The sequence below is a fragment of the Equus przewalskii genome, chromosome 6 (genome assembly GCF_037783145.1).
Source record: "Equus przewalskii isolate Varuska chromosome 6, EquPr2, whole genome shotgun sequence".
NCBI classification, from domain to species: domain Eukaryota; kingdom Metazoa; phylum Chordata; class Mammalia; order Perissodactyla; family Equidae; genus Equus; species Equus przewalskii.
The window spans coordinates 6,042,596-6,067,626 of NC_091836.1; the positions used below are offsets into that span (position 1 = coordinate 6,042,596).

Below are 25,031 nucleotides of genomic sequence, written 5' to 3' on the forward strand. Positions count from 1 at the left end.
GGGAAGGGCGCGGCTGGTCTCGCGAGAGGTTTAGTGGGCGGGGCTAGGACGCAGTATAAAAGCTCTCCCCGAAGCACGTGACTCCTCTCCTCCCGACCGCCGCCGCGCCGCCATCATGGACACGAGTCGTGTGCAGCCCATCAAACTGGCCAGGGTGAGGCGAGGGCTCGGACTTGGGGGCCGGGGTGAGGAAAGAGAGGTTCGGGGGACCGGGCAGGCCTGGTCTGACCCCAGCTTGTCTCCGCCAGGTCACCAAGGTGCTGGGCAGGACCGGCTCGCAGGGACAGTGCACGCAGGTGAGCGTCTGGGGGCGCTCCGGGGTCTGAGCCCCTAAGGATGATTCCCTTCGTGCTCCAGGCGCTGCCGGCTGGAATCTCGGAACGGACGTCGCTCTTATCCCCGGGCTCCCGGAGGGTCCGAGGTCCTGCCGACCGGGTCTGAGCCCCGGCGTCCCTCCTCGTGCCTTAGCCCGCCCCCACGACCACTGTGTGGCTCCACCTCCTTCCGATTGCGCTCCGGTCTCCAACGGGCCCAGGGCTGCAGTTGTCCCCTCACCCCCGGTGGCTGCTTCTGGCGCTGGAGAGCTTTGCTCTCTATGTCTCAGCTTTCTTCAGCTTCTCTCCCGGCCGCAGTTCTCTTTAGTATCTCTCGGCCGGCCCCGACACGTCCCCTGGGAATCCAAGTGCGCTACCAGTTCGTGGCCGGCCCTGACTCCTTCTCACCCCGTAGGTGCGCGTGGAATTTATGGACGACACGAGCCGCTCCATCATCCGCAACGTGAAAGGCCCCGTGCGCGAGGGCGACGTGCTCACCCTGTTGGAGTCAGAGCGAGAGGCCCGGAGGCTGCGCTGAACAAGCGGTTGGTGCGTGCAGGACTGGAGTGGCAAAGAGCAGGCCCCTGTGAGACGCTTGCTTGGTGCAAGGGAGGCTTAGCCAAGCCCACGGGGCTGGGGGCGCGTAGAAAGGGTCTGCTGAGTTTGGCAAGACAACGGAGCTTGCCGTTTCCGGGGAGATGGGCAAGGGGAGATGTCACCATCTCATGCTTGGGTCTATTTACAGGGTCCTAGATGGAACCGGAGTTCTACCGCTTGGCCCACGGGGATGACCTACGACCGTTAATAAAGTGCCGATATTGTATGTATACTCGGGTTTTTGTCTGGGTTGTCACTAGGCTTGTAAAATCTTCCATTGGGGTCTTTCAGGGGTTACTGGCCCTTGATGCTCTGGAAACCTGGGGTGGGTCTTACCCAACAGGGCACCTTTTTTTGAGGTAGGGGAATCTCGTGTTGATGGGTGACCCCCAAACAAGACACAAGCTGAGCGGGGAATGCTTTATTAGGGAAGGAGGTTGGGGGAGTGGGTGGCCTAGGGGCTCTGTCATTCCTCAGCCCCTGCCCCACCCTGCTGGTCCACGCTGGCCCCTGCTGTGCCTCAGAAGCCCAGGTGGGGGAGCGAAAGGTCTCTCCCCGCTTTCTGGTCCAGTGTGCCAGGTAGCTCACTGAGGCTGGGGGTCCTCTCCATTGTCACTGCCGCCTCCTTCACTAGGCTCGGCCGCAGGGGAGTCAGGTGCCGGCTGGTGAGAGAGAGGTGGGGGGTAGTCATGTCACAGATCACAGTCTCCGTGGGTTTCAGCCCCCTCAGACCTGGGGGTGTTTCTCATAGTGGGGGTCTTGCTTCCCTGCACCGTGGCTGTGCCTGAGGAGGAGCCCACTCCCTACTCAGAGCTAGGCTGCCTGGGCGTGACTCCCACCTCTGCCCCGTCCCACCTGGCAGAGGTGCTTGAGCTCCACGCCGCCCGCCCTGTCTCTGCAGGAGAGCGCAGGACAGACACGCTGAGCGGATGGGTGAGCATGGTTAGGACTGTGCTGAGAGCAGCCTGGCGCTCGGCTCTTGAATGGAAGCCTCCTCACCTGGTGGGCAGCCTGAGCCCTCTGCTCCCAGCCGGCCCTCCCTCTGCAGCTGGCAGGCTCAGCCAGTCTGCCCTCCTGAAGCTCTGGCTTGCGGGGAGCCCGTGTCCTCCTCCCCGCTCCCTGCCCAACTCCAAAGGGGCCCTGTTCCTTTGCTTGGAGACCCCTGGGGACAGGAACAGGAGTCCCCTCACTGGAGGGTCTGAGCGAGGTCTCACACCTCTACTCTGATCCTACCCACTTCTCCTCTGGAGGCCTCAGGCCCGTGGCCTCTAAGGCGGGCATGTGTCTACCTCAGGGATGACCTGCAGGTTGAACGTCAAATTCTAGCCCCACAGGAGACTTCAGACCCAGGTTCCCCACCACCAGTGCTCCTCCCGGGGGCACACGTGGTGTCCTCCCCAGCCCCAGGTGTGCAGCCCTGCACTCACCAGGGGACCAGCCTGGCCCGAGCTCAGGTGGGTGTGCAGCAGAGCGGCAACCTCGTCCTGCTCGGCCTCCAGGGCCATGGCCAGGGCACTGGTGCCCTCCTGAGAAACAAGGAGGACAGTCGGGTCCCTGAACCAAGCACAGGTGCCCCGCCAACCCCCTCCCCCAGCAGCCCCACAGTGGCTCACATTGTCCAGGAGGGCAGGGTCGCAGCCTGGCTGGGCCAGCAGCAACTGGACCATGTCCAGGCGCCCATATTCGCTGGCGCACATCAGCGCTGTGGCCCCGTCTGCATCCTGTGCGTTCACGTCTGCCCCACACGCCAGCAGGGCCGCCACCATGTCCTGGCGGCCATGGCTGATGGCGAGCATGAGGGCCGTCTGCCCCGTCTGAGGAGTTGGGGAGAAGGGGACAGGGCTGAGGTGGGCTCAGGGAAGGGAGGTCAGAGATGGGTGGGCTCCCGAAGTGGAAGTGACCCCTGGACTCAAAGCCAGGGAGGGGGTGTGCACACACACCTGGCTGGCCTTGGCATTGACGTTGCCCATGTGGAAGAGTCTCTGGACCACAGCCATGTCCTCCTCTTCCCTCCCCACGGAGGTGAGCGCAGCCAGCATGAGAGCCGAGTAGCCGGCTCGGTTCTGGCGGTCAACGTCACAGACCCCTGGGAGAGAAGGGGGTCAGTCCACCCAGAAGCCAACACCCCCAACCTGGTCTGCTCACTTCTCCCCAAGCCTCGGGTTGAGTAGCCATGTAAGAGGAGTGGTCACCCTGGGTCATGATTTACTGTCTCCTCTGCCTGCAAGGCACTCTTCCCAGTGGACCTGACCTTCAGGTTCTGCTCAGATCTCCCTTGGTGAAGCCTTCCCTCACCTCCCTGCTTCACACTGGTTTGGGGACTTGGTCTTGTTCGCTGCTGTACCCCCAGTACCTAGAACAATACCTAGCACGTAAGTCCTCAGTAAATGTTTGTTGATTGAATAAATGACGTTTCTGTCTTCATACCTCCTACCCACCAAGCCACCAACTTTGCTCCCCTAGATAACTGTGCCAGCTGGGCCACCCTGGTGTCACAATCCACTCCAGGTTCCATGCAGCAGATCAAAAGAAATCTGGCCAGTCATCTATTTAAAACCATGTGTCTCCTCATCGCTCCCAGAGTACAGGCCGTTATCCACATGGTCTCTGAGGCTCTCTGTTGTCTAACTCCTGTTCCTTCTGGAATCGTTTCACCCCAAGCCTGTGTTAGATTGAATTGTGTCCCCAAAAAAGATACGTTGGAGTCCCAACCCTTAGCGAATGTGACCTTAATTGGAAATAGGGTCTTTGGAAATGTAAGGAGGGTAGGATGAGGTCATCACGGCAGGCCCTAATCCCATAGGACGGGTGTCCTTAGAAGACGAGGCACAGAGACGACCAGAACACCACGTGATGACGAAGGCAGAGAAGAGCTGAGTGCCCGTCAACCACCAGGGACGGCGCGGGGTCGGTGGCCCCGCCAGGAGCTGGGAGAAAGGCATGCGCAGACCCTCCGTCTGAGGCCCAAGAAGGAGCCAGCCCCGCCAACACCGTGATTTCGGCCTCGCGGCCTCCAGAAGGGCCAGAAGAGGAACTTCTGTTCTCAGCTGCCCACACTGCCAGGCTGCCTTACAGCTGCCAGGAAACGGACGCAGGCTGGGGACTGCTGGCCGTCCTTCAGGACGGGGCACAGCCTCAGCTCGCTTTCCTGTGGGATCAGTTCTCTCGCATCCTGGCCCTCCCTCACGGCCCCTGCCTGTGTGCAGACCGCATTCACTCGACTGTTGAATGCCAGGTCCCCCACCATTGTGAAGTCATTTTGTGTTTTTACTTAATAATTGTCCATCTCCACTCCCCCTCTCCCCCCGCGCATGCACGCACGGCCATCCGTGAAAGCCCACACATTCGCTCAACAAACACTTGAGTGTCTACTGTGTGCCATGCTGGGGTCTGCCAGGCAAGTCTGGTGAGCTGAGGGAGGGACAAATGAAAGTAGGTCATGACAGGCCAGGGGGCGAGCAAGGAGGCAAGGGGGGGGGGGCAGCGAGATGGAGTGGGAGCAGTGGATGACGGTCCCGTAAGGTCCAAGGGCAACGGGAGACAGCGAGTTGAGACGTTGGGAGGTGAGAGTTGAGAAGGCAGGTGCTAGGAAGTGAGAGTATGGAGGGGACATGGTTATGGCGCCATCATGGTATTGGGGTGACCTAAGTGTAAGGCTGATGGAGGGCAGAGGTCGAGGTGAAGGGGGCGACGCAGGTCGAGGAACTGAGAAGCTCTCCAACTGGAGGGGTCGTGATGAGGATGCTGGAGCTGGTGAGCATTAGGCTGGAGAGGAGAGCCGGCCAAGAGCTCAAATGCAAGAAACGAGGGAAGCATGCCTCGAGGCCAGAGCGAGAAACCAGAAGAAGGGGCGGAGAGGGCAGCAGTCTGATCAGTAAGAGGCTCCAAGGTGGGGTTGAGGGAGGAGAGGAAAAGGTCTGGAAGTAGAGATACAGAGCAAGGAGGGGACACAGCCACATCCAGGCCCTGCGTTCCAGGAAGATAAAAGAAGAAACAGCCCGGGGCGGGGGCGGCCAGGTCGACATGGCAGCACACAGGTAGGGGCAGAGAGGATGTCGAGGTGAGAACCAGAAGGCCCAGGGCAAGGTCTGGGAAGTTGAAGCCAACTGGGGGTTTGAACACGGAATAACCGGACCTGTCACAGCCCCGGTCTGCAGCCCCTTTAAGGCAGGAGACGCCCAGGAACCCTTTCAAACTGGTGCATTGTCCCCTCTCCCAAACCCCAGCTCCCTGTCCAGCCCAGAGCTGCTGTCCGCATCCCCAAGTCACCAAGACCTGCAGGGATGGGTGGAACCGTGTGTTTCGGGGGAGGGGGAGCGGGGACGGACGGGACACACAACAGTGGGACCTGAAGAGGGCTCTTGGCGGGCAGTCGGTTTGTCTACTGTCCACTGGCCCCTCTGCTCTGAGTCCCATGGGGAAAGCAGCCGTATGTGGGCGGCCCACCCCTGGCACTGCAGTGGTACCTAGTGGGCCCTCAGTGCATGTCTGTGCGCTCAGCAACACCTGGGTGTGTGCATCTCTGCTCCAGAACGGGGAAAGTGGAGACGGGACGCGCAAGCAGGAGGCAAGTGACAGAAATGCGTGAAATGGAGCTGATGCAGAACTGGGGGTGAAGGACAGGATGCAGCCCCCCAGCGGGGGAGGGTAGTCAGAGTCCTGATCAATGAGCACCTCCCCCAAGGCTGGAGAGGTGAGCAGCTGGACACTGCGGCCAGGAAGGAGGTGAGCGCCAGGGCTGAAGATCCACGGACAGGAGGCATGGTGAGCATCGACTGACCTCCTACCACGTGCCTGCCACTGTTCTACACGTGTCAGCTGCCCCAGGAGGGAGGCATTGCACCCCACTTCCCATATGAGGAAGCTAAGGCTGGTGGGAGGCCCCTCGATGCAGTCTACCTAATCCCCAAGCCAGGTATTCCCACCCCCTGCAAAATGAGAGGCGGCTCAGGACAGAGCTCAAAAGGCCCTTGGCGACCCATCCAGGAGGGACCCTGTAACCCCGGAGGAAGGCGCTGACCGGTATCCAGCAGCAAGCTCGAGATGGCCAGGTTCCCATGGGACACGCTGTAGTGCAGGGCGGTGTTCCCGTTGCCATCCGCCAGGTTCACCACGTGCGCCAGCAGCTCAGGTCCCAGGCGCGCCACTGCGCCCAGCACCCCGGCCACGGGCTCCGCCTGAGAGCGCCGCTGGCTCGACACTCGAAACCACTCCTGGGCCACCAGGCGCGCCGCGCCCTGCGGGGACAGGGGGAAAGGTGTCAGGGACGGGGGTGGGGCTGGGAATCCAGGCACGGGAGGACGGTCCTTGCTTGTCTGAGGGGGCCCCTGGGTACCCATGGGATGGCACCCCTCCCGAGGAGGGAGTAGTCAGTGCGGGTCCGGGGCTCGAGGGACAGGGTCCTCCCTTTCTAGGGAAGAGCCTGAGGGAGAACCTGAAGTGGAGGAAGGCGGAGTGCGGGCGTGGGGCTGGGGCGTGGGTCGTGCTGGGGCGGGCCCCTTTCGTGGCACCAGGGAAAGATCAGCGGGGTCCTGGGGCGGAGATCCCTTTGGAGAGCCTGGGATCGGTGTCGGTCTCTGGCGCGAGGGTACGGCACATGGGGCCCCCCAACTCTGGGAAACTCGACTGCTTCCTTAAGAGGGCGTCAGGGGAGGTCCCGGGTGGGGCCCACGACTCCATCAGTGAAGGCCTCTCCCGGCACTCACGCTGTCGCGGGCCACTCCGCGGGGCCGGCTCAGCTGCCGGAGCAGCGCTGCGCACGCCTCCCGCAATCGGGGGCTCAGCTCGCACCTACCGAGGAGCAGGAGATGCTCAGAAGGGGTCTGGAGCCTGGGCCGCGGGGACGGGAAAGAGAGCAGCCGTCCCCACGCCGGGTCGCCGGCGCCGCTCACCTGCCCTGTGCACCCAGCTGAGGCTCAGGCTCAGGCTCAGGCTCCGTCGCCGCCGCCGCCCCCCTCCGCCTCCGCCTCGGGGTCCTGGACATCCCCGCCGCTGGGAGGCCCGGGGGTGCCCGAGTCGGATCCCCCGCTGCTGTCTTCCCCGGAGCCCGAGGAGCTGTTCCTTGGGGGCTCGGCAGCGCCGTCCTCGCTGTCGCTGTCACTGTCGTCCTCGCTGGAGGAGCTCTCGTACCTGGGGGCAGGGTGGGAGGCGTCTACTGAGCCTCCCCTGGGGGCTCCTTCTGGAGTCCTGCGAGGTGGGAGTGGCCGTCCCCATTTTACAGATGAGGTTTGCCGACACGTGCGAGCGCGGGGCAGAGTTCGGATTCAAACCCCAGTCCGTGTTCCCGCAGATGCTGCCACGGGGAGGGGAAAGTGCTCACTCTCCGTTGAGGACCCCAACAAACTGCAGGCTCTTGGGACCTGGGCTGGATTGGGCGCCAGGTGTACCGTCTCTCCTCTTCATGATGGATTTGAGGACGCCTGGTGGGAGCAGATGAGGACACTGAGTTCGAGTCCGGAGGCCAGCAAGCCAGGGCTCAGCGAGGGGTCGGGACTCACCAGCGGGGGCCACGGCTCTGTCCCCATCCGTGGGGCTGGGCGGGCTCTCCTGCGTCAGGGAAGGGGCCTCTTCGGGGGGCTCGGTCTGCGTGGCCTTCTCGACACAAGCCCACGGGGTCTGGGTGGCAGCCTCGCGCGGCTGGGGCTGAGCCGCTGCCGCTGCCGCGCCCCGCCTCCTCCTCGGCAGCCTCGCGGGCCTCCTCCAGCTCGCGCAGCCGGCCCCGCAGGAGCTCGCTCACCCCGCGCTGGTGCTCCAGGCTGGTGCGCATGAGCTCCAGCTCGCGCTCGGCGGCCGCGGGCAGCCCCAGCAGCGCCTCGGTCACCCACGCGTCCGCCTCGACAGTCTCGGGAGCTGCCTCCACGCCGGCCTCCCGGGTGTCTGGCACGGCCTGGGCGCCCGCCTCTTGAATCTCCGGCACGGCCTGGGCGCTCGCCTGCCGCGTCTGCGGCGCTCCGTCGGGGATCCCGTCCGCCCCGTCGAGGACCTGGGGCGCGCCCTCGCTGAGCCTCGAAGCCGACCCGTCGGGGCCGTCAGCCCGGGCGCCGGGCCTGGTGCGGACGCCGCGCTCGGAGGTGGCCAGGCGCTCGGTGAGCCGCCGCAGCTGAGCGAGCTTGTCCGGGCGCGCCTCGGCCTCCCCGTCGGACTCGGCCGGCCCGCGCCCCGCCAGCAGCCGCGCCTTCTCCGCACGCAGCGCGCGCACCTGCTCCTGCAACTCGGGCAGCGCGCGAGCCTGGTCCTCGAGCTCGCGCAGGCGCCGCAGCGCCGCGGCCATCTGCTCGCGCACCAGCTGCAGCTGCGCGGGGCCCGGCGAGGCGGGGGCGGGATTGGGGGCGGGGCCGGGGACCGGGCTGCTGCGGCCGGACCCACGCTCGTGCGCCTGCGCCAGCTCCAGCCGCCGGCTGGTCTCCAGGAGCGTGTGCTCGACGCGCGGGTTGCGCACGGGTGCGCGCGGCGACAGCGGCTGCCGCGGGAGCCCCGAGGGCGCGCCGGGGGAGAGCGCGCCCGACGCTGCCCCGTCGTCACTGGCCAGGGACTCGCTGGACGTCCAGGCGCCCGGGCTGCGCGCGCCCGCGAGGCCGGCCCGGGGCGCGCGGGGGCGGCGCGCGGGCTGGGGGCCCGGGGCGCGGCGGGCGGCGGGGCCGCGCTCCAGCTCCTCCACGTACTTGAGGAAGTCCAGGTCCAGGTGGAAGCCGTAGGGCGTCTCCACCGAGTAGGGCGAGTTCGGGCTGCGGGCGCCCCCGGGCGGGCCGGGGCACAGGCGAGGGCCGCCCAGGTCTGCGGGTACGACAGCGGCGTGGGGGGCGTCAGGCCGGAGAGACCCGGAAACACTGGACTCACGGAGCGCGTCCCCCACCGTCCCAGGGACGCCTTCACGGCTCCACCTGCACCAAACCCTGCCCACGCACGCGCGAGGCTCAAACGCCCTTGTCACCCAAATCCTTGTCACGCCATCACGCGTTTATTGAGCGCCTGCTATGTACCAAGCACTTTTCTGGGCGCTGGGGACACAGCAGTGAACAAACATCCCTGCCCTCTTGTAGGCGACAAAGAAACATGATCATCCAACCGGTGTTCAGGGCAATAAGAAGAAGAAGATGAAATAGAGGCTAAGTGGGGGAGGCGTGACTCTAGCTCTGGTTGTCAGGGCAGGGTTCCTGCGGAGGGGACTTAGAAGGTGAGCCCCGAATGAGGAGGAGGAAGCAGCCGGGGACAGAAGGTTCCTAAAAGACCCCATGCAAAGGCCCTGGGATGGAGTACGCAGGGTGGAGGCCAGGGTGTCCAGCAGAGTGAAAGAAGGGAGGGGGGAGAGGAGTAGGAGAGGTGGGGGGGGGGCAGACTGAGGAGGGGGAGGGCTCCTGGGCAACCTCGAGGAGTGGGGATTTTAGTCCACAGGCAATCGGGGCCATAGGCCAGCTTTAAGCATGGCTGTGACAACATCCCGTGGACGTTTCGAAAACGCCCTCTGACCACTGTGTGGAGGAGGGAACTGCAGGGCTGTGCCCACACACCGGCACCAAGCGTGGATCTGTGCACACACACGTATCCCATTTTGCACACTCACCGGGCAGGTTCTGATTCAGGGCGAACTTGGCCATGTCTCCTGGAGTAGCCGCCGCCAGACACACCTTGAAAAAGGCCCCCAGAGGGGTGAGGGTGAGGTTGAGCCATGTCCTTCTGGCTGTGCCTCTGGGGTCAACCTAGACTCCGGGGTAGGAAAGGGACCCAAGAGCTCCTCTCTGCCTGCCCGCCCCTGCACACATGCCCTCTCCTCCTTGCTCCCTCAAGCGACCTTGAACTTTTGGAGTGAATGAACGTGGGCACCTCCAGGTGCCAAGCCACAGCCCAGGGGGTGGGAGGAGGCCGGAAGCGCATCAGAAGGAGAAGAGTGGAAACTGGTCCAGGGAACAGTAGCTTGGGGGTGGGGCCGGGGGACGTCATACCAGACCTGCTGAGATTTCTATCAGTCCCTGGGAAAATTAGGAATTGATGCTCAAAGGGGTGGGATATTTATCAGAACAGGAAGGGAGAGTTGGGAGTCTTTCTCAGGCTCATTCAAAACCCCTCTGGTCAGGATATGAACAGACATTTCTCCCAAGAAGATAAACAGGTGGCCAACAGGCACGTGACAAGATGCTCAACATCACTAATCATCAGGGAAATGCAAATCAAAACTACACTTAGATATGATCTTCTGCTCATTAGAATGGCTATAATCACCAAGACAAAAAACAGCAAATGTTGGAGAGGTCGTGGAGAAAAGGGAACCCTCATCCACTGCTGGTGGGAATGCAAACTCGTGCAGCCATGATGGAAAACAGTATGGAGATTTCTCAAAAAATTAAAAATAGAAATACCATATGATCCAGCTAATCCCACTACTGGGTATTTATCCAAAGAACTTGAAATCAATAATTCAAAGAAAATTATGCACCCCTATGTCCATTGAAGTGTGTTCACCACAGCCAAGACCTGGAAGCAACCCACGTGCCCATTAACTGATGGTTGGATAAAGAAGATGTGGTATATATACACAATGGAATACTACTCAGCTGGAAAAAAATACGAAATCGTCCCATTTGCAACCACATGGATGGACCTTGAGGGCATCATGTGAAGTGAACTAAGCAAGACAGAGAAAGACAAACACCATATGATTTCACTCATATGTGGAAGATAAACAAGCTTACGGACAAAGAGAACAAATTAGTGGTTACCAGGGGAAGGGGGGTGGAGGGTGGGCACAAGGGGTGAAGGGGCACACTTCTATGGTGACTGACAAATAATAACGTACAACTGAAATTTCACAATGTTATAAGCTATTATGACCACAGTAAAAAAAGAAAAGAAAAAAGAAATTCTCCTGGTCAGATTATGCCTATTAAAAGAAGAAGAAGAAAAAAAAACCCAGGATCTCTTAGATTCTTTTTTCCCTTATAAAATGTAAACAAGATCTAACTGTGCACCAGAATTTTTACCAAGGTGACTTGTGACCTTGTGAGAACTTACGCGCGAAGGAATGGTGGAGAGTTGTGGACCAGATGTACCAAGGATGCAAATGAGTACCTCTCTCCCCGCGATGTCTCTAGTGGAGTGCCACAGGGCTCTGCCCTTGGCTTGTAAGAGCTTGGAGTGGCACCACAAGCACCCGGGTTGTCAGAACTGTGGCTATGCATGTGGCTGGGGGGAGAGTGACTCTTCAGGTGACACGATGGAGGCTCGAAGAAACTGAGGGACATTGGGCCACGTCTAATAATGTAAGATTTAACCAGGACAAATGTTGAGTCCAGAACTTTGATTCCGAAAGCACAGAGTGGGAAAGATGGGGCTTCGAAGAGCCCAGATGAAAAACCTTCAGGGAAGGAAAAGCAGCTTGTATGGAGCGCCTACTGTATGCCCTGCCTGATTAAATGTAACCTCAGTCCAATGCTGAAGGTGGATATTATTATCCCCATTTTCCAGGTGGGGAAACTAGGCACAAGCAGTCAATTGCCTGTGGGAAATGCTCTCAGACTGGGCTCTGCTCATCTTCTAGGGATCCTTGCCTGCCCAGCCCTGCACTAGCAGGTGCCTGCCGGAGCCCATCTGTTGTCTTCCTAACCCACTGCTCCTCTCTGGGGACCACCTGGCCACCTTCCCGGCCACCCCATCCAGCCTCTCGCACGCCTGATGATCACCTGGGTGTCTGACACCCACCAGCCGTTGAGCACCCATCGGCCCACCTGACTCCTCCCACTCGCCACCTCTGTCCAGCCTGGGTCCCTGACACCTCCCCCACCCCCCAAGCAGGGGGGGCCCCTTCCAGCCCCAAAGCAGCTGCTTCCCGTCCCGGGCCAGCAGGCAGCCGGTCATCATGGTCATCACCGAGGACAGCCAGTGCCTCTCACGACTTGTTTTCAGGAAACTGCCAGGGAAGAGCCGGGTTGTGGAAAAAACCTGGCCTGGGGCTTAGGGGTCCAGGCCTGCCTTGTGCACAGCTGGCCGGGTGACTCAGTCGGGTCAGCCCCCTCCTCCTGGTCACACCCAAATCCGAGTCCCTGGGAATTCAAAAAACAGCTGTGGGTCATCGCTAAGACCCAAACCAGCTGCAGCAGCCAGACCCAGAGGCCTGGAGAAGAAATGGGTGGATGCCCCAAGAATGGTAAATAGTGATAATAACAACACTTTTGCCATTTACTATGGGCCAGCCTCTGTTCTAAGCAATTTATGGGTATTAAGTTAAAAAAAAAAAAAATCCTAGGTAAACCCTCTGAGGTAGGTTTTCTTACTATCTTTATCCTTTCCTCCATTGCACAGATGGAGAAACTGAGACACAGAGATGAAGTGACTGGCCAAGGTCACAGATGGGCAGCCGCAGCATTTGGACCCAGGCAACTTTGCCAGTGTTTCGGCATTGCCCACTCCCCTTGGTGGCTTTCTAGAAACAGGCCTCCCCTCTCCAGGAGAGGCAGACACCCCCAAGGGGTTCGGCCCTTCCAGTCTGCACCCACGCCTGTCCCCGCGTGTGTCCCTGATGGGGGAAGCAGGCCCACACCCTGGCGGCTCCAGGGGCGCGCAGCTGCCCTCCCCTCTCCTCCGCTCCCTGCCGGAGCTGTCACGGCTGGATCCGGATCCTCTGCCTGAGACCCCCTCATTAGGCCGTCAGAGCCGACGCCACACGCCCCTACTCCCGCCCCACGGAGTTATTTCGGGACTCAGAGCTGTGATCAAGAAATGTGAGGGATGGGGGACGTGGCGGCCGGGGCAGATCCCGGTCCTGGGGAGGGGGCGTCGTCCTGGCTTGAGGCCCTGGGTGGGGGCACCCCCTAATGCTGGGGCGGGACTCTCAGGCCCCTGAGCTGAGGGGTGCAGGCTGATGACAGCGGGAGGGGGAGGTGCTCAGGCCGGCACCCACTACCCCCTCCCGCGCCCCCAGGACGGCCTCGCGGAGACGAGCAGCTTCCTGCAGGAAACTCCGCCGGGCGGTTCCATCCGCTGCCCATTGTCTGCGGACCCGGGGGCGTCCGTCCCTCCCCCCAACACTGTTTCCGTATCACCCCCCCCACACACCCAGGTTCGGCGCGAGGGGCTGGAGCCGGGTCCGCAAGCTGTCCAGGAGCGATATTGGCAAAGAGTCCCGGAGGGTTGGGGCGCTACGGCGCGAACAAGCCCCCCACTCGTCTCCTGAAGGGCAAGAGGAGGGCGATCCCATGAATCCAGACCCCCGACTCTGCTCGCTACCCACCTGGAGCTCCCAGTGTGGGAGGGGTCCCAGCCAGAGGACTGGGCGCCCGCCCTGTCGCAGCACGCTGAGCCCGCAGAGGGGCCGGAGGCGCCGCGCCCCTTCCCGGGGCGCCCCCTGATCCCCCCAGGACCCCCATCGATGCCCCGCCAGCTGGCGCTTTACCTGAAGCCGCAGCCCCCTCCGCGCCCGCGCCCGCGCCGGAGCCCGCCCCCTCGATGCCCGGGGACTGGTTATCAAGCCCTTGACCCTAACGGACGGCCACGCCAGCCAACCACCGCCCGACGCTCCCCTAGCTGTCCAATGGCGAGGCGGGGCGGGCGCCCGGGGTGCGGGGCGTGGCTGGGGGCGTGGCCTGGGGTGTGGGTCCCTGCGGGCGGGCGGGTGGGGCGGAGCGGGGAGCGCAGCCGCCAAGTGCTAGCCGCGCTCGGCTAAGGAGCTTGGATTTGATTCTCAGGGCACCAGAGAGCCATGGGAAGACTGAAGAGGACAGTGACCCGGTGGGATTTGTGTATCTGGAAGATCCCTCGAGTTTCCCGGAAGCTGGAAGGACTGATGCTCATGTCCCAGTGTCTGGGGAAGGTACCGGGACCCTGGATCTTTCCCACTGCCGGGTCTTTGCACATGCTGTTCCACCTTGCCGAACCTCTTTTTCCTGCACGTGGATGCGCGGCCACCTTCTCCTACCTTTAGGGGCTCAAACTGTGTGTTCCCGCCCTGCTAAAGGCCTAACATGGCCCCTCTCCCGTCACTGTTTTTCCCGTCCCTCTGTTTTGTGAACCTAACAGCTACTTTCACTACCTGGGAGAAAAAGAATGTATCATTTATTCCTTGACTTCTCTGCCGTCTGTCTCCCTGGAAGGACAGGAAACTGATGGGTTTTGGTCATTGCTTTTTCCAGTGCCCTTGGCATACAGTAGGTGCTTAATCAATGTTCTTTGAAAGAACGATTTGAAATTCCACTTAACTCCTTAACCCATTTGGCATATATTCTGATCTAAAGTGACGCTACAGATGGTTTTTTTCTTTCCGGATTAATGGAGCATTTATTGAGCACCTGCTGTATGCCAGGCACCGTGCAGGTCCCCAAGGGGACACAGTTCCTACCATCCTGGTCTGCAAAGCTGAGAGGAGGAGACAGACTTTCAAGCTAAGGTTCACAGTAAGGGGGTGACAGGGGTGGGAGCTGGTGTCTACAGGAGGAGGAAGGAAGGGGACATCTCTGAGCAGGAGGGGCTGGGAAGGGTGCCTGCAGGGTGACATTTAGGGAAAGGTGCTCCAGACAGGAGAAACCGCACGTGCAAAGGAGGAGAAGTGGGAAGCTCCATCTTGGGGAGCTGGGGTGAGGTCAGTGTGGTGGTGGGAGGGGGCTGGAAGGAAAGGCAGAAGGACAACAGAAGCAGCTCAGATCTTCTCTGCTAAAACGGGACCCACCCAGAGGCGGGCTATTGTATTCTGGAGACTCACCTGTCTGTGTTCATCTCAGTACCTGTTTTCATGACTGTAGCTTTAGAATCGACTTTAATATCTGAGACTCCGCTTTTTACAAAATTCCTGGGCTATTCCCGTTGTCTTGTTTTCTTCCAGATAAACTGCAGAATTCTGGAGAGTTTCCCCCATGAACACTCCCTTGGCGTTTTAAAAATATTTTTATGGCAAAATAAAATGCACACACACACAGACACACAGAGAGCCAGATCCAAGAACCCACATAAAACAAAAGGGAAGCTTAAGGAGTTACTGAAGGGCTGCTCTCAATCGGGGTGAATTTGCCCCTGGGGGGACTTCTGGCAGCATCTGGAGACATGTGGGGTTGTCATCATGGAGTGGGGGAGGGCGGTTCTTGGCATCCAGTGGGTGGAGGTCAGAGACGCTGCAAAACATCCCAGAGCGCACAGGGCAGCCCCCACGACCAAGGGTTATCTGATGTGAACGTCAGCAGTGCTGAGTCTGAGAAACCCAGCTCGGAGGCGAGCATCATTATCACCCCCACCCGGACAGCGCGCCGCCAGCTACCCCAGAAGCCCCTCCCCAGCCGTATTCCAGTCACCCCTGCAAAGCAACCACCACTGTGGCTTCTGGAGTAATCAGTGTCCTGCGTTTCCGTCCAGTGTGTCGCCCAACTAGGAATCTCCAGGCACTGTAGTTGTCTTCGATTCCAGAAGAAAATGTCTTTTCAGTGCCTTTTAATCCACAGGTTCCCCCTCCATCCCTTTCCTTCCGTAACAATAAATCGATTGCACAACTCAGGCTGTTTGTCCTGAAGCGTTTCCTGTGGCCTGGGTGTCGGCTGACCCCACGCCCCCGCCTCGGTGCGGCGTGTTCCCCTGTCTTCCTGCTCCCTGCAAATTGGCAGTCGCTTCTAGAACCGACCCAGGTTTGATACCTTTGGCACGACCATGCCCAGGGGGCTCATCTCTGACGGTCTCTCCTCGCACAAGGCCAGCAGCCACTGGGGACTAACTCATCCCGGGGGTGGCAAAATAGTGATGTCCTCCCTCAAGCGTTCCTTCCCCATTTATTATCTAGAATTCTTCCTTCGCCAGAGGCTTCCCCTTATGTCCCATTTGTTCCCCGGGGTCACGTTCACATAGGAAGGACAAGACAGATGCTTGATTCTTTCCCTTCATAAATCAGTTCTCAAAGTGAGGAACAAATGATTCTCCATCATTCTCTGAAGGTGATGAATTAGGCTGGTTTAGTTTTTTTTTTAATTCTTTTCTTCTTATGCGTCTTTTTCTTCTTCTTCTTCTTCTTTTTTTTTTTGGTGAGGAAGATTGGCCCTGAGCTAACATCTGTTGCCAATCTTCCTCTTTTTTTCTTCTCCCCAAAGCCTCAGTACATAGTTGTATATCTTTGTTTCAAGTCTTTCTAGTTCCTCCATGTGGGAGGCCGCCTGAGCATGGCCTGATGAGCAGTGCCATGTCCGCGCCCAGGATCCAAACCCGCGAACCCCGGGCTGCCAAAGTGGACCGCACGAACTTAACCACTCAGCCACGGGGCCGGCCCCTGGGGTGGTTTAGTTTTAAGTCATTCTAAGCTATGGATTTAAACACATCGGGCTTCCATCTTCTGAGTCATCCTCACTGATGGCCCCCAGGCCAGGGGGCGCCTCTGCAGGCGGGACGTTTTGAAGCGACTCTATACTCTTTGAGAGTTTTCCCGCTCCGGTGTGACCGGATGTTCCAGGCTCATCTTGGACATTTCCCGTCCCAGACCTGGCATCAGCCAGCAGCTCCAGGAGACTCCGGTTCCTTTTAGTGGGAAACATGTTAGTTGAGAATATATTAGCACTATGGGAATGCTCATCTGCTCTCGTGTCGGTCATTGTGTCTAGACTTTTTCTTCTTTTTGAGGAAGATCAGCCCTGAGCTAACTACTGCCAGTCCTCGTCTTTTTGCTGAGGAAGACTGGCCCTGAGCTAACATCCATGCCCATCTTCCTCCACTTTATATATGGGACGCCTACCACAGCATGGCCTGCCAAGCGGTGCCATGTCTGCACCCGGGATCCGAACCCAAGAATCCTGGGCCGCCGAAGCGGAACCTGTGCACTTAACTGCTGCGCCATCAGGCGGCCCCAGTGTCTAGACTTTTTCAGTGAACAGAGCTAAGTGGGGGGGAATATACATACTACATCATAGTATTATATAACATAATTATATTGTTAACTATTGTTATTAATAATATAATTATCACATTATAATTATATAATATATCATATCATTATATCATATATATCATATATATCATAGTATTATGATATAATATTATATTATTAACAATTATTGGTAATATGAGTATCATTTACATTATGATTATATAATTATATAATCATTATATCAATATTATGATATAATTATATTAGTAATAATTATTAATGATGTAATTAGCATATTTTATTATAATTTTAATGACTGTATCAGAATATCATATAATAATTAATATAAATCTAATATGTAGTCTATAAGTATAATAGTATCTATTATATTATGATATGTATTATAATATCCATGTATATATACATATAATACACTATATGTACATACTCTATTATATAAAATACTTTATGAGTTCATTCTGATATTTCCAATTCAGGTTCAGGACTACACGATTTTTGCTGACCCTCTTTGTGGTGGGGGGAGTAACATCCCCTCAAAGGCGTCCGCATGTTAATCTCTGGGACCTGTGCATATGTCACCTTACAAGGCAAAAGGGACTTTGAAGATCTGAGGAAGTTAAGGATCTTTCTTTATTTTAAAGACCAGCACCTGAGCTAACAACACTTGCCAATCTTCTTTTTTTTCTTTTTCTTCTTCTTCCCAAAGCCTCCCAGTAATAGGTGTATATTCGAGTTGTGGGTCCTTCTAGTTGTGGCATGTGGGACGCCACCTCAGCGTGGCCTGATGAGCCATGACCGCGCCCAGGATCCAAACTGGTGAAGCCCCAGCCACCCAAGCAGAGCGTGTGAACTTAACCACTCGGCCACGGGCCTGCCCCATTAAGGATCTTGAGATGGGAGATGATCCTGGATTATCCAGGTGGCCCAATGTCATTGTAAAGGTCCTTATAAGAGGGAACAGAAGGGTCAGAGTCAGAGAAGGAGATGTGACGAGGGAAACAGAGGTCAGAGGGTTGCAACTGCTGGAAGGGGCCACCACCCAAGGAATGCAGGCGGCCTCCAGAGACTGGAAAATGCGAGGCAATGAATTCTCCCCTGGAACCTCCAGAAGGAGCACAGTCCCGACAACACCTTGATTTTGTCCCAATGAGACCCATGTTGGCCTTCTGACCTCCAGACGGTAAAATCATAAATTTGTGCTGTTTTAAGCCACTGAATTTGTGGTCATTTGTTATAACAGCCATAGGAAACTAACACTAATACTTCTATTCATTTCTTTTTTCTTCCATAAAAATCCTGGTTCTCAAGGACACAGAAGAAGACAGTATTAGAACATCTCATAATGACTCATTTGCTTTAATCAACATTGCTCACACAATGGTCTCAAAATAACAATGCCAGTACTACCCCTGATAGGTTACTAAAATTGGTTTAAAAGTATCTTTTGCATATGTGCTCTCCATTCACTATCTTTTTTTGGGGGGGGGGGCGGGGCAAGATTAGCCCTGAGCTACCTACTGCCAATCCTCCTCTTTTTGCTGAGGAAGACTGGCCCTGAGCTAACATCCGTGCCCATCTTCCTCTACTTTATACGTGGGACGCCTACCACAGCATGGTGTGCCAAGCGGTGCCATGTCCACACCTGGGATCTGAACCGGTAAACCCCTGGCCGCCGAAGTGGAACATGTGCACTTAACCACTGTGCCACCAGGCCGGTCCCTCATTGTGGTTTTGATTTGATTTCCCTAACAACTAGCTATGTTGCAAATCTTTTCATGTGCTTATTGGCCGTTAGTATATATCTTCTTTGGCGAAACGTCTGTTCAAGTCTTTTGCTCATTTTTGACTTGGGTTTTTTTTGGGTTTTTTTGTTGCTGAGTTGCAGGAGTTCTTTATATATTCTGGATACTAATCCCTTATCAGATATATGAGTTGTGAATATTTTCTCCTATTTCGTGGACTGTCTTTTCACGCTGTTGATAATGTCCTATGATCCATGAAAGTTTTAAATTTCGATGAAGTCTGACATCTATTTTTTCGGTTGTTGCCTATGCTTTGTGTGCCACATCCAAGAAATTGTTGCTAAATCCAACGTCGTAAAGATTTTCCCTTGTGTTTTCTTCTAAGAGTTTTATGGTCTTGGCTCCTCACGTTTAGTTCTTTGTTCCATTTTGAGTTTATTGAACTTTTAAAAACAGGAATTGCAGGGGCTGACCCAGTGGCATAGTGGTTAAGCTCATGCACTCTGCTTCAGTGGCCTGGGGTTGACCAGTTTGGATCCTGGGCTCAGACCTACACACGGCTCATCAAGCCAGGTTGTGGCAGCATCCCACATAGAAGAACTAGAAGGACTTACAACTAAAATATACAACTATGTGCTGGGGCTTTGGGGAGGAAAAAAAAAAAAGAGGAAGATTGGCAAGAGGTATTAGCTCAGGGCCGATCTTCCTCAACAAAAAACAAAAAACAAAACCAAACAGGAATTGCAATAAACCTCTACATTAATTTGGAAAGAATTGGCATTAAAAAAGTCAGATTCAGTTATTTCATCCATAAACATGACATATCCATTAATTAATCTAAGTCTTAATAAAATGTTGTAGTTTTCTCCAAACAGCTAGACCCTGCTCCCCTAAGGTCATTCTCTCCTCAGGGAGAGGTGGCCACCCTTGTAGACAGAAGCTCCGTTCCCTGTCTTTTCCTAACTGGCTGCTTTTGCCATATGGGAATGCTATTGGTCTTGTGTATTTGTGTTCCTTTGCTGTTTCCAGAAACACTGAATGGGCGGAAAATGAGGGGGTGAGAGAGAGTTGGAGGTGGAGGTAGGATGGGAGCCAGATGGAGGTGAGAAAGGCAGGGCTTCAGCCTGGGTGGAACTATACCAGGCTGAGGGATGAATGGGGAATGTGTTTTGGGGCAGAGTTCTTGTCCTTCCTCTTTTCACATCCTTTCATGGCTCACAAAGCCCTGTACTACCAGCTCCTGTCACCTCTTTACCTTCTCTATCCTCCTCGCTCATTCTGTTCCACCCAGCAGGGTTGTGCCCCAGGGCCTTTGCACCTGCTGCTCCATCTGCCTGGAATGCTCTTCTCACAGATGTCCCCCTGGCTTCCTCCTCATCTCTTTTGAATCTTTGCTAAAATGTCACCAAGAGGCTGCCCTGGCCCCCTTCCCTGCTTTCTCCACTCGAGACCCACCCCCCCCCCCCACCCCCCGCCTTAGCCTGCAATATTTTTTTCCTCAAGCGCTCACAACCTTCTTACACACTGCCTGTTCCTCACTGGAATGTCAACCCCTCCATGGGCAGGAACTTCTGTCTGTCCTCTTCACTGCCTGGTCCCCAGAGCCTAGAACAAAGCTCAGCACGCGGGAGGCGCTCAACAAACACTCGTTCACTGAAGCGAAAGGAGGGAAAGGTGAATTTGAGCTCCATGCAGACAAGAGATTCCAAGGGGCCTTGGAGGAGAGTCCCAGCCCAGCCACAGGCACGGGGATGTGCACCAGGGAGGAGGGGCTCGGATGGGCAGGTGAGAGAAAGAGAGGAAATTACCTTCGTCCTCTTAAATAACCTCCACCCCCGGATTCCTAATACTGTTCGTGGTAGAAAATGTGGTCCTTCTCTGTCCCACCCTGTCCCAGTTTGAGGCTCGAGCCAGAGGACAAGAGGAGGAGGCTCCTGGCCACTCCAGGACGCACAAGACGCCCTCAGGAGCCCCTCTCGGCCCCTTGGCCAGTTCAAGGGCCTCCTGGGAATTCTGGAGCAGCCCTCGCCCTGGCCTGGAATGCCCAGCGGCCCCGGAGAGGCTGTGCCTGCCCCGCGTGCTCGCACTCCCAGCCCTGAGGGCTCACTGCCCGGTCAGGGGCTTCAAAGGACAGCACCTCCCTACATCCAGTCCCCAACCTCACCCTGCACCCTCTTCCCCAGGATCCAGATCCAGCTGGTCCACATCCTGTTAGTTTCACCAACTATTCTGGAATTCATTCCCTTCTCCACGTCCAGTTAATCCAAGACCCCACCATCCGGGGCCTCCCTGTCGCCCTCCTTCCCCCAACCCCCAGCTTGAACCTTTTATTTATTTATTTATTTTGGTGAGGAAGACTGGCCCTGAGCTAACATCTGTGCCCATCTTCCTCTATTTTTCGTGTGTAGGACACCTCCACAGCGTGGCTTGATGAGCGGCGCATAGGTCTGTGCCGGGGATCCGAACCAGCAAACCCCAGGATGCCGAAGCAGAGTGTGTGAACTTAATCACTACACCACTGGGCCGGCCCCGAACGTTTATATCTATCTCCCGGCAGGAGCTGTGCTGGGGTTTCACATGTCCTAGCGTCTCTCTTTCTTAGCCTGGTCGGAAGTTACATGAATGTGCGTTTCATTGTTACTCCTGACACCTTAACAAAAGGTTTAAAGCAGACTTTTGTCCTTATTCTGTATTCATTTAAAGCCATTATTAAAAGCAATCCATCAGGACAATTGATTCAGACAAGAATCCTCAAAAGAAGCTGCAATTAGTTGGTGAAAGTTTCATGAAAAACAGGATATTTATGTAGCTTCAATGTATCTGCCCATAAGATACATGTTAATTACAAAGAAGAGAATTGTAACTAACTTTACAGAAGAGAAACAGATAGGGACTTAACCAGTGAACATAGATTTTTTTTTCTTTGTTGGGGGGTTTTTTGCTGAGGAAGACTGGCCCTGAGCTAACATCCATGCCCATCTTCCTCTGCTTTATACCTGGGACACCTGCCACAGCACGGCATGCCAAGTGGTGCCATGTCCGCACCCGGGATCTGAACTGGCGAACCCCGGGCCACCAAAGCGGAATGTGGGAACTTATCCACTGTGCCACCGGGCCAGCCCCAGGTCTCTGGTTTAGATAGCAATATTATTTCAATATTAAATTTTCTGATTGTGACCATTATACTATGGTTGTATAAGCAACAGTTCTCCACTGGGGGCAGTTCTGTCATCCAGGGGACACTGGGCAGTGTCTGAAGACATTTTTGGGTGTCACGCCCAGGAGTGTGCGCATGTGTGTTAGTGACATCTAGTGGGTGGAGGCCAGGGATGCTGAAATCCTGTCATGCACAGGACAGCACCCTGCGGCAAAGAATTATCCAGCCCAAATATCTACAGTGACATGGTAGAGAAGCCATCTGCAGGAGAATGTCCCTTTTCTCAGGAAATATAAACTGAGGAATAAGAAGGAGTCATGTCTGGGATTGGTTCTCAAAAGACTCAAAAAAAAATAACGTGTATCTGTATCTACCTCTCTCTATATAGATGTGTGTATATGTATATACACATAGACAGACGTATTTGGTATATGTGTGTAAGTGTGTGTGTATATATATATTCATTACCCAAATTCCCCAAATGCTAACATGTTGCCACACTTCCTTATTATTCTCTGTCTCTCCCTCCCTCTCCTTCCCTCCTTGGGCCTTCTTTTTTTTTTCCTTTGGTGAGGAAGATTGTTGCTGAGCTAACATCTGTGCCCATCTTCCTCTATTTTGTATGTGGGGTGTCACCACAGCATGGCTTGATGAGTGGCGTGTAGGTCCGCGTCCAGGATCTGAACCTGCAAACCCTGGGCTGCTGAAGTGGAGCATGCGAATTTAACCACTATGCCACTGGGCTGGCCCCTCCATGGGCCTTTCTTAATATTCCTTAAACACATCAGGCATGTTTCTGTCTCAGGGCCTTTGCACTGGCTATTCCCTCTGCCTAGAATGTTTTCCCCCTAGATTTCTGCGTGGTTTACCCCTTCACCTCCTTCACTTCACTGCTCATACACCCCCTTCTCCATGAGACCATTCCTGACCACTCTATTGAAAATTACAAGCATCGCCCTTATTCTTTATCTCTCTCCTGGGACTTATTTTTCCCCTTAGTGCTTATCCCCATGTAAAGTGCTATATATTTTCTTTGCTTGTTTATTGTGTCTCTCACACAGTCATTGCGTCAGCTCCATTAGAGCAATGACTTTTGTCCCCAGCGCTTGGAACAGGGCCTGGCACACAGTAGATGTTCCATCAATGTTTGATGAATGAATTGCTGTTACATAAATAAACTGGCCTAAAAGGAGAAGGAAATGGGAGGAGGAGAAGGAAGAAAGTTGCTACTCATCATCGTTGCATCTCCCCTTTGCTCCTCGCCTGCTCCGCCCTCAGGCTCAGCAGCCACCTGCCCTGCCTCCCGGGGGGAACAGCGGGAACCGAAGGAGCGAGAGCCGCCGCCAGGGGGCGCTCCTCCTCTGCGCTTGTCCGCGGCACACCTGTGGAGGAATTTTCCTCCTGGGGGAATAAAAAAAAAAGAAAAGCCATGTCTAGCTTTTTCTTATTGCTGCACAAATAATCTCTAAAAACTAGCATATTCATTATAAACAATTAAGAAACTAAAGTGAGAAATAAAAATGGCTGCACGTGCCCTCCTGGGAACTCACTGTTACATCTGCCAACATATTGTGCTTTGAAGTCCATTTGCTTATTCAAAATATTTCTGTTCACCTTTTGTTTGGAAGGATTTTAAACAAACAAACAAAAAAGGTAGAGAAGTGTATTTAGTGCCACTAAACTGTCCACTTGAAAAGGGTTAAGATGGTAAATTTTATATTATGTATATTTTCCCACAATGAAAAAAAAGATTGTACAATGTGAACACCAATTGTCAACTCAGTCTTGTCTCCGGTGTCCCCACTTCCTCCTTAACTGGGTTATTTTGAAGCAAATACCAGACGTCCCATCGCCTATACATCCCTGGTTTTACCTTCTAGGAGAGAAGGACAACGTCTTTCAAAAGTACCCATAATAGCATTATTATGCTTTAAAAACTTCGTATCATCAAACGTCCAGTGAGAGTTGAAGTTTTTAATTGTTTCATAAACGTTATAATCTGTTCTGCTGCATTTTAGTTTATGTTTTCAGGGATGATTTGAATCATGATTTCGAAATATCCATCCATTGCATTTGGTTGAAATGTTTTTCAAGTCTCTTTTGATTTAAAAATTCTCACTTTTTTTTCCCCAATTTATTTGTTAAAGAACACACATTTGTCCTGGAGCGTCTCCCATGGTTTGGATCCAGCGGACTGCGCCCCGAGGTGTCATTTGTGGTGTCCCGATGTTCTCTGTGTTTTGTAAAACTTGGCAGATAGATCCAGACCAGAGCTGTCGAAATAAAAACATAACGTGAGCCACAGACCCAAGTCACGTGCCTCACTTTAAATTTTCTAGTAGCCACTTTAATTTTAAAGGGTAAAAAGGAATGTATTTTCATCATTTAATTTGAGCCCAAGGCATCCACAGTTTGATTATTTCAACATGTAACCAATAATAAATTAGTTATTTTACATTCCTTTTGTTCCCTCTTGCCGAGTCTTCAAAATCTAGTGTGTAGTGTACATTTGCAGTGCGTCTCCATTCGGACTGGCCACTTTTCTAGTATTTATCAGTCACAGATGACTCATAGCTACTATTTTGGAAAACTTTTGGACGTGGAACACTCTAGGCATCTCTTCAGCATCAGATTTGATTTTTCAGCAAGGCAACTTCGTCAGTGGAGATGTGTCCTTCCACTAAAAGGTGAGTAACTGCCTCTCTTTCATCATATTAGGTTCAAGATATCTTTTTTTTTTTTTTTTTTTTTTTGAGGAAGATTAGCCCTGAGCTAACACCTGCTGCCGATCCTCCTCTTTTTGCTGAGGAAGACTGGTCCTGAGCTCACATCTGTGCCCATCTTCCTCTACTTTATATGTGGGACGCCTAACACAGCATGGCTTGCAAAGCAGTGCCATGTCTGCACACGGGATCCGAACCGGCGAACGCGGGGCGGCGGAGGGGCGGAGCATGCGCACTTAACCACTACACCACGGGCCGGCCCAACAGATATCTAATGAAGGAAGGAATCTGCCCACAGAAACCCTGCCTGAGCTCAGCCAGCCATCGACGTGTCTCTCACCAGCTTCTTTGCTCAGAAACACGTTTCAGAAGAAAAATTGGAATACCCCGGATACAGAGTTTGGATTTCTGGATTTCTTACTGAACACACCCTGTCTGCTCTCCCAGACCACTTCCTTAAAATGGTTTGCAACTTGCAAGTGTGTTGCACTCCGTGGCCCTGCCCTTGTGTTGGGACATCGAGGTTGTTTCCGAAGTATTAGTCATTGTCACAACAAGTCATTGGCTGGGGACGTGGTATCGCTGGTTCCTGAAGACATTGCGATTTAAAATGAATAATTAACCCTGAAAATAAAACTGTAAATGTTCTGTGAGAAAAAA

General features: G+C 54.9%; 2 protein-coding genes and 1 long non-coding RNA gene across 4 annotated transcripts; 2 read left to right on the plus strand and 1 right to left on the minus strand.

Annotated features, from left to right (window-relative positions):
• Positions 1–28: 28 nt before the first annotated feature.
• On the plus strand, positions 29–1,141 carry RPS28 (ribosomal protein S28). 2 transcript variants are annotated; one of them, XM_008510035.2, is made up of 4 exons: positions 29–154; positions 249–296; positions 730–863; positions 1,060–1,141. In XM_008510035.2, exons 1-3 carry the CDS (start codon positions 116–118, stop codon positions 850–852), a joined length of 210 nt encoding a protein of 69 aa, XP_008508257.1. In that variant the 5' UTR covers positions 29–115; the 3' UTR covers positions 853–863; positions 1,060–1,141. The 2 variants fall into 2 exon arrangements, with proteins under 2 accessions (XP_008508257.1, XP_008508258.1); XM_008510036.2 differs by having other exon boundaries at positions 44–154; positions 730–900.
• A 176-nt stretch (positions 1,142–1,317) lies between these two features.
• On the minus strand, positions 1,318–13,369 carry KANK3 (KN motif and ankyrin repeat domains 3). The gene is given in 13 exon segments (XM_070622894.1): positions 1,318–1,573; positions 2,339–2,437; positions 2,525–2,725; positions 2,852–2,997; positions 5,932–6,148; positions 6,617–6,701; positions 6,803–6,843; positions 6,878–7,040; positions 7,231–7,330; positions 7,409–7,574; positions 7,576–8,684; positions 9,472–9,535; positions 13,294–13,369. Coding segments are annotated over 12 exon segments (2,439 nt in total). The 5' UTR covers positions 9,506–9,535; positions 13,294–13,369; the 3' UTR covers positions 1,318–1,495.
• A 137-nt stretch (positions 13,370–13,506) lies between these two features.
• LOC139083818 (uncharacterized) lies at positions 13,507–24,108 on the plus strand. The gene is made up of 3 exons (XR_011540777.1): positions 13,507–13,710; positions 20,057–20,276; positions 20,900–24,108. It is a non-coding gene; the product is annotated as an uncharacterized lncRNA (long non-coding RNA).
• Positions 24,109–25,031: the final 923 nt, after the last annotated feature.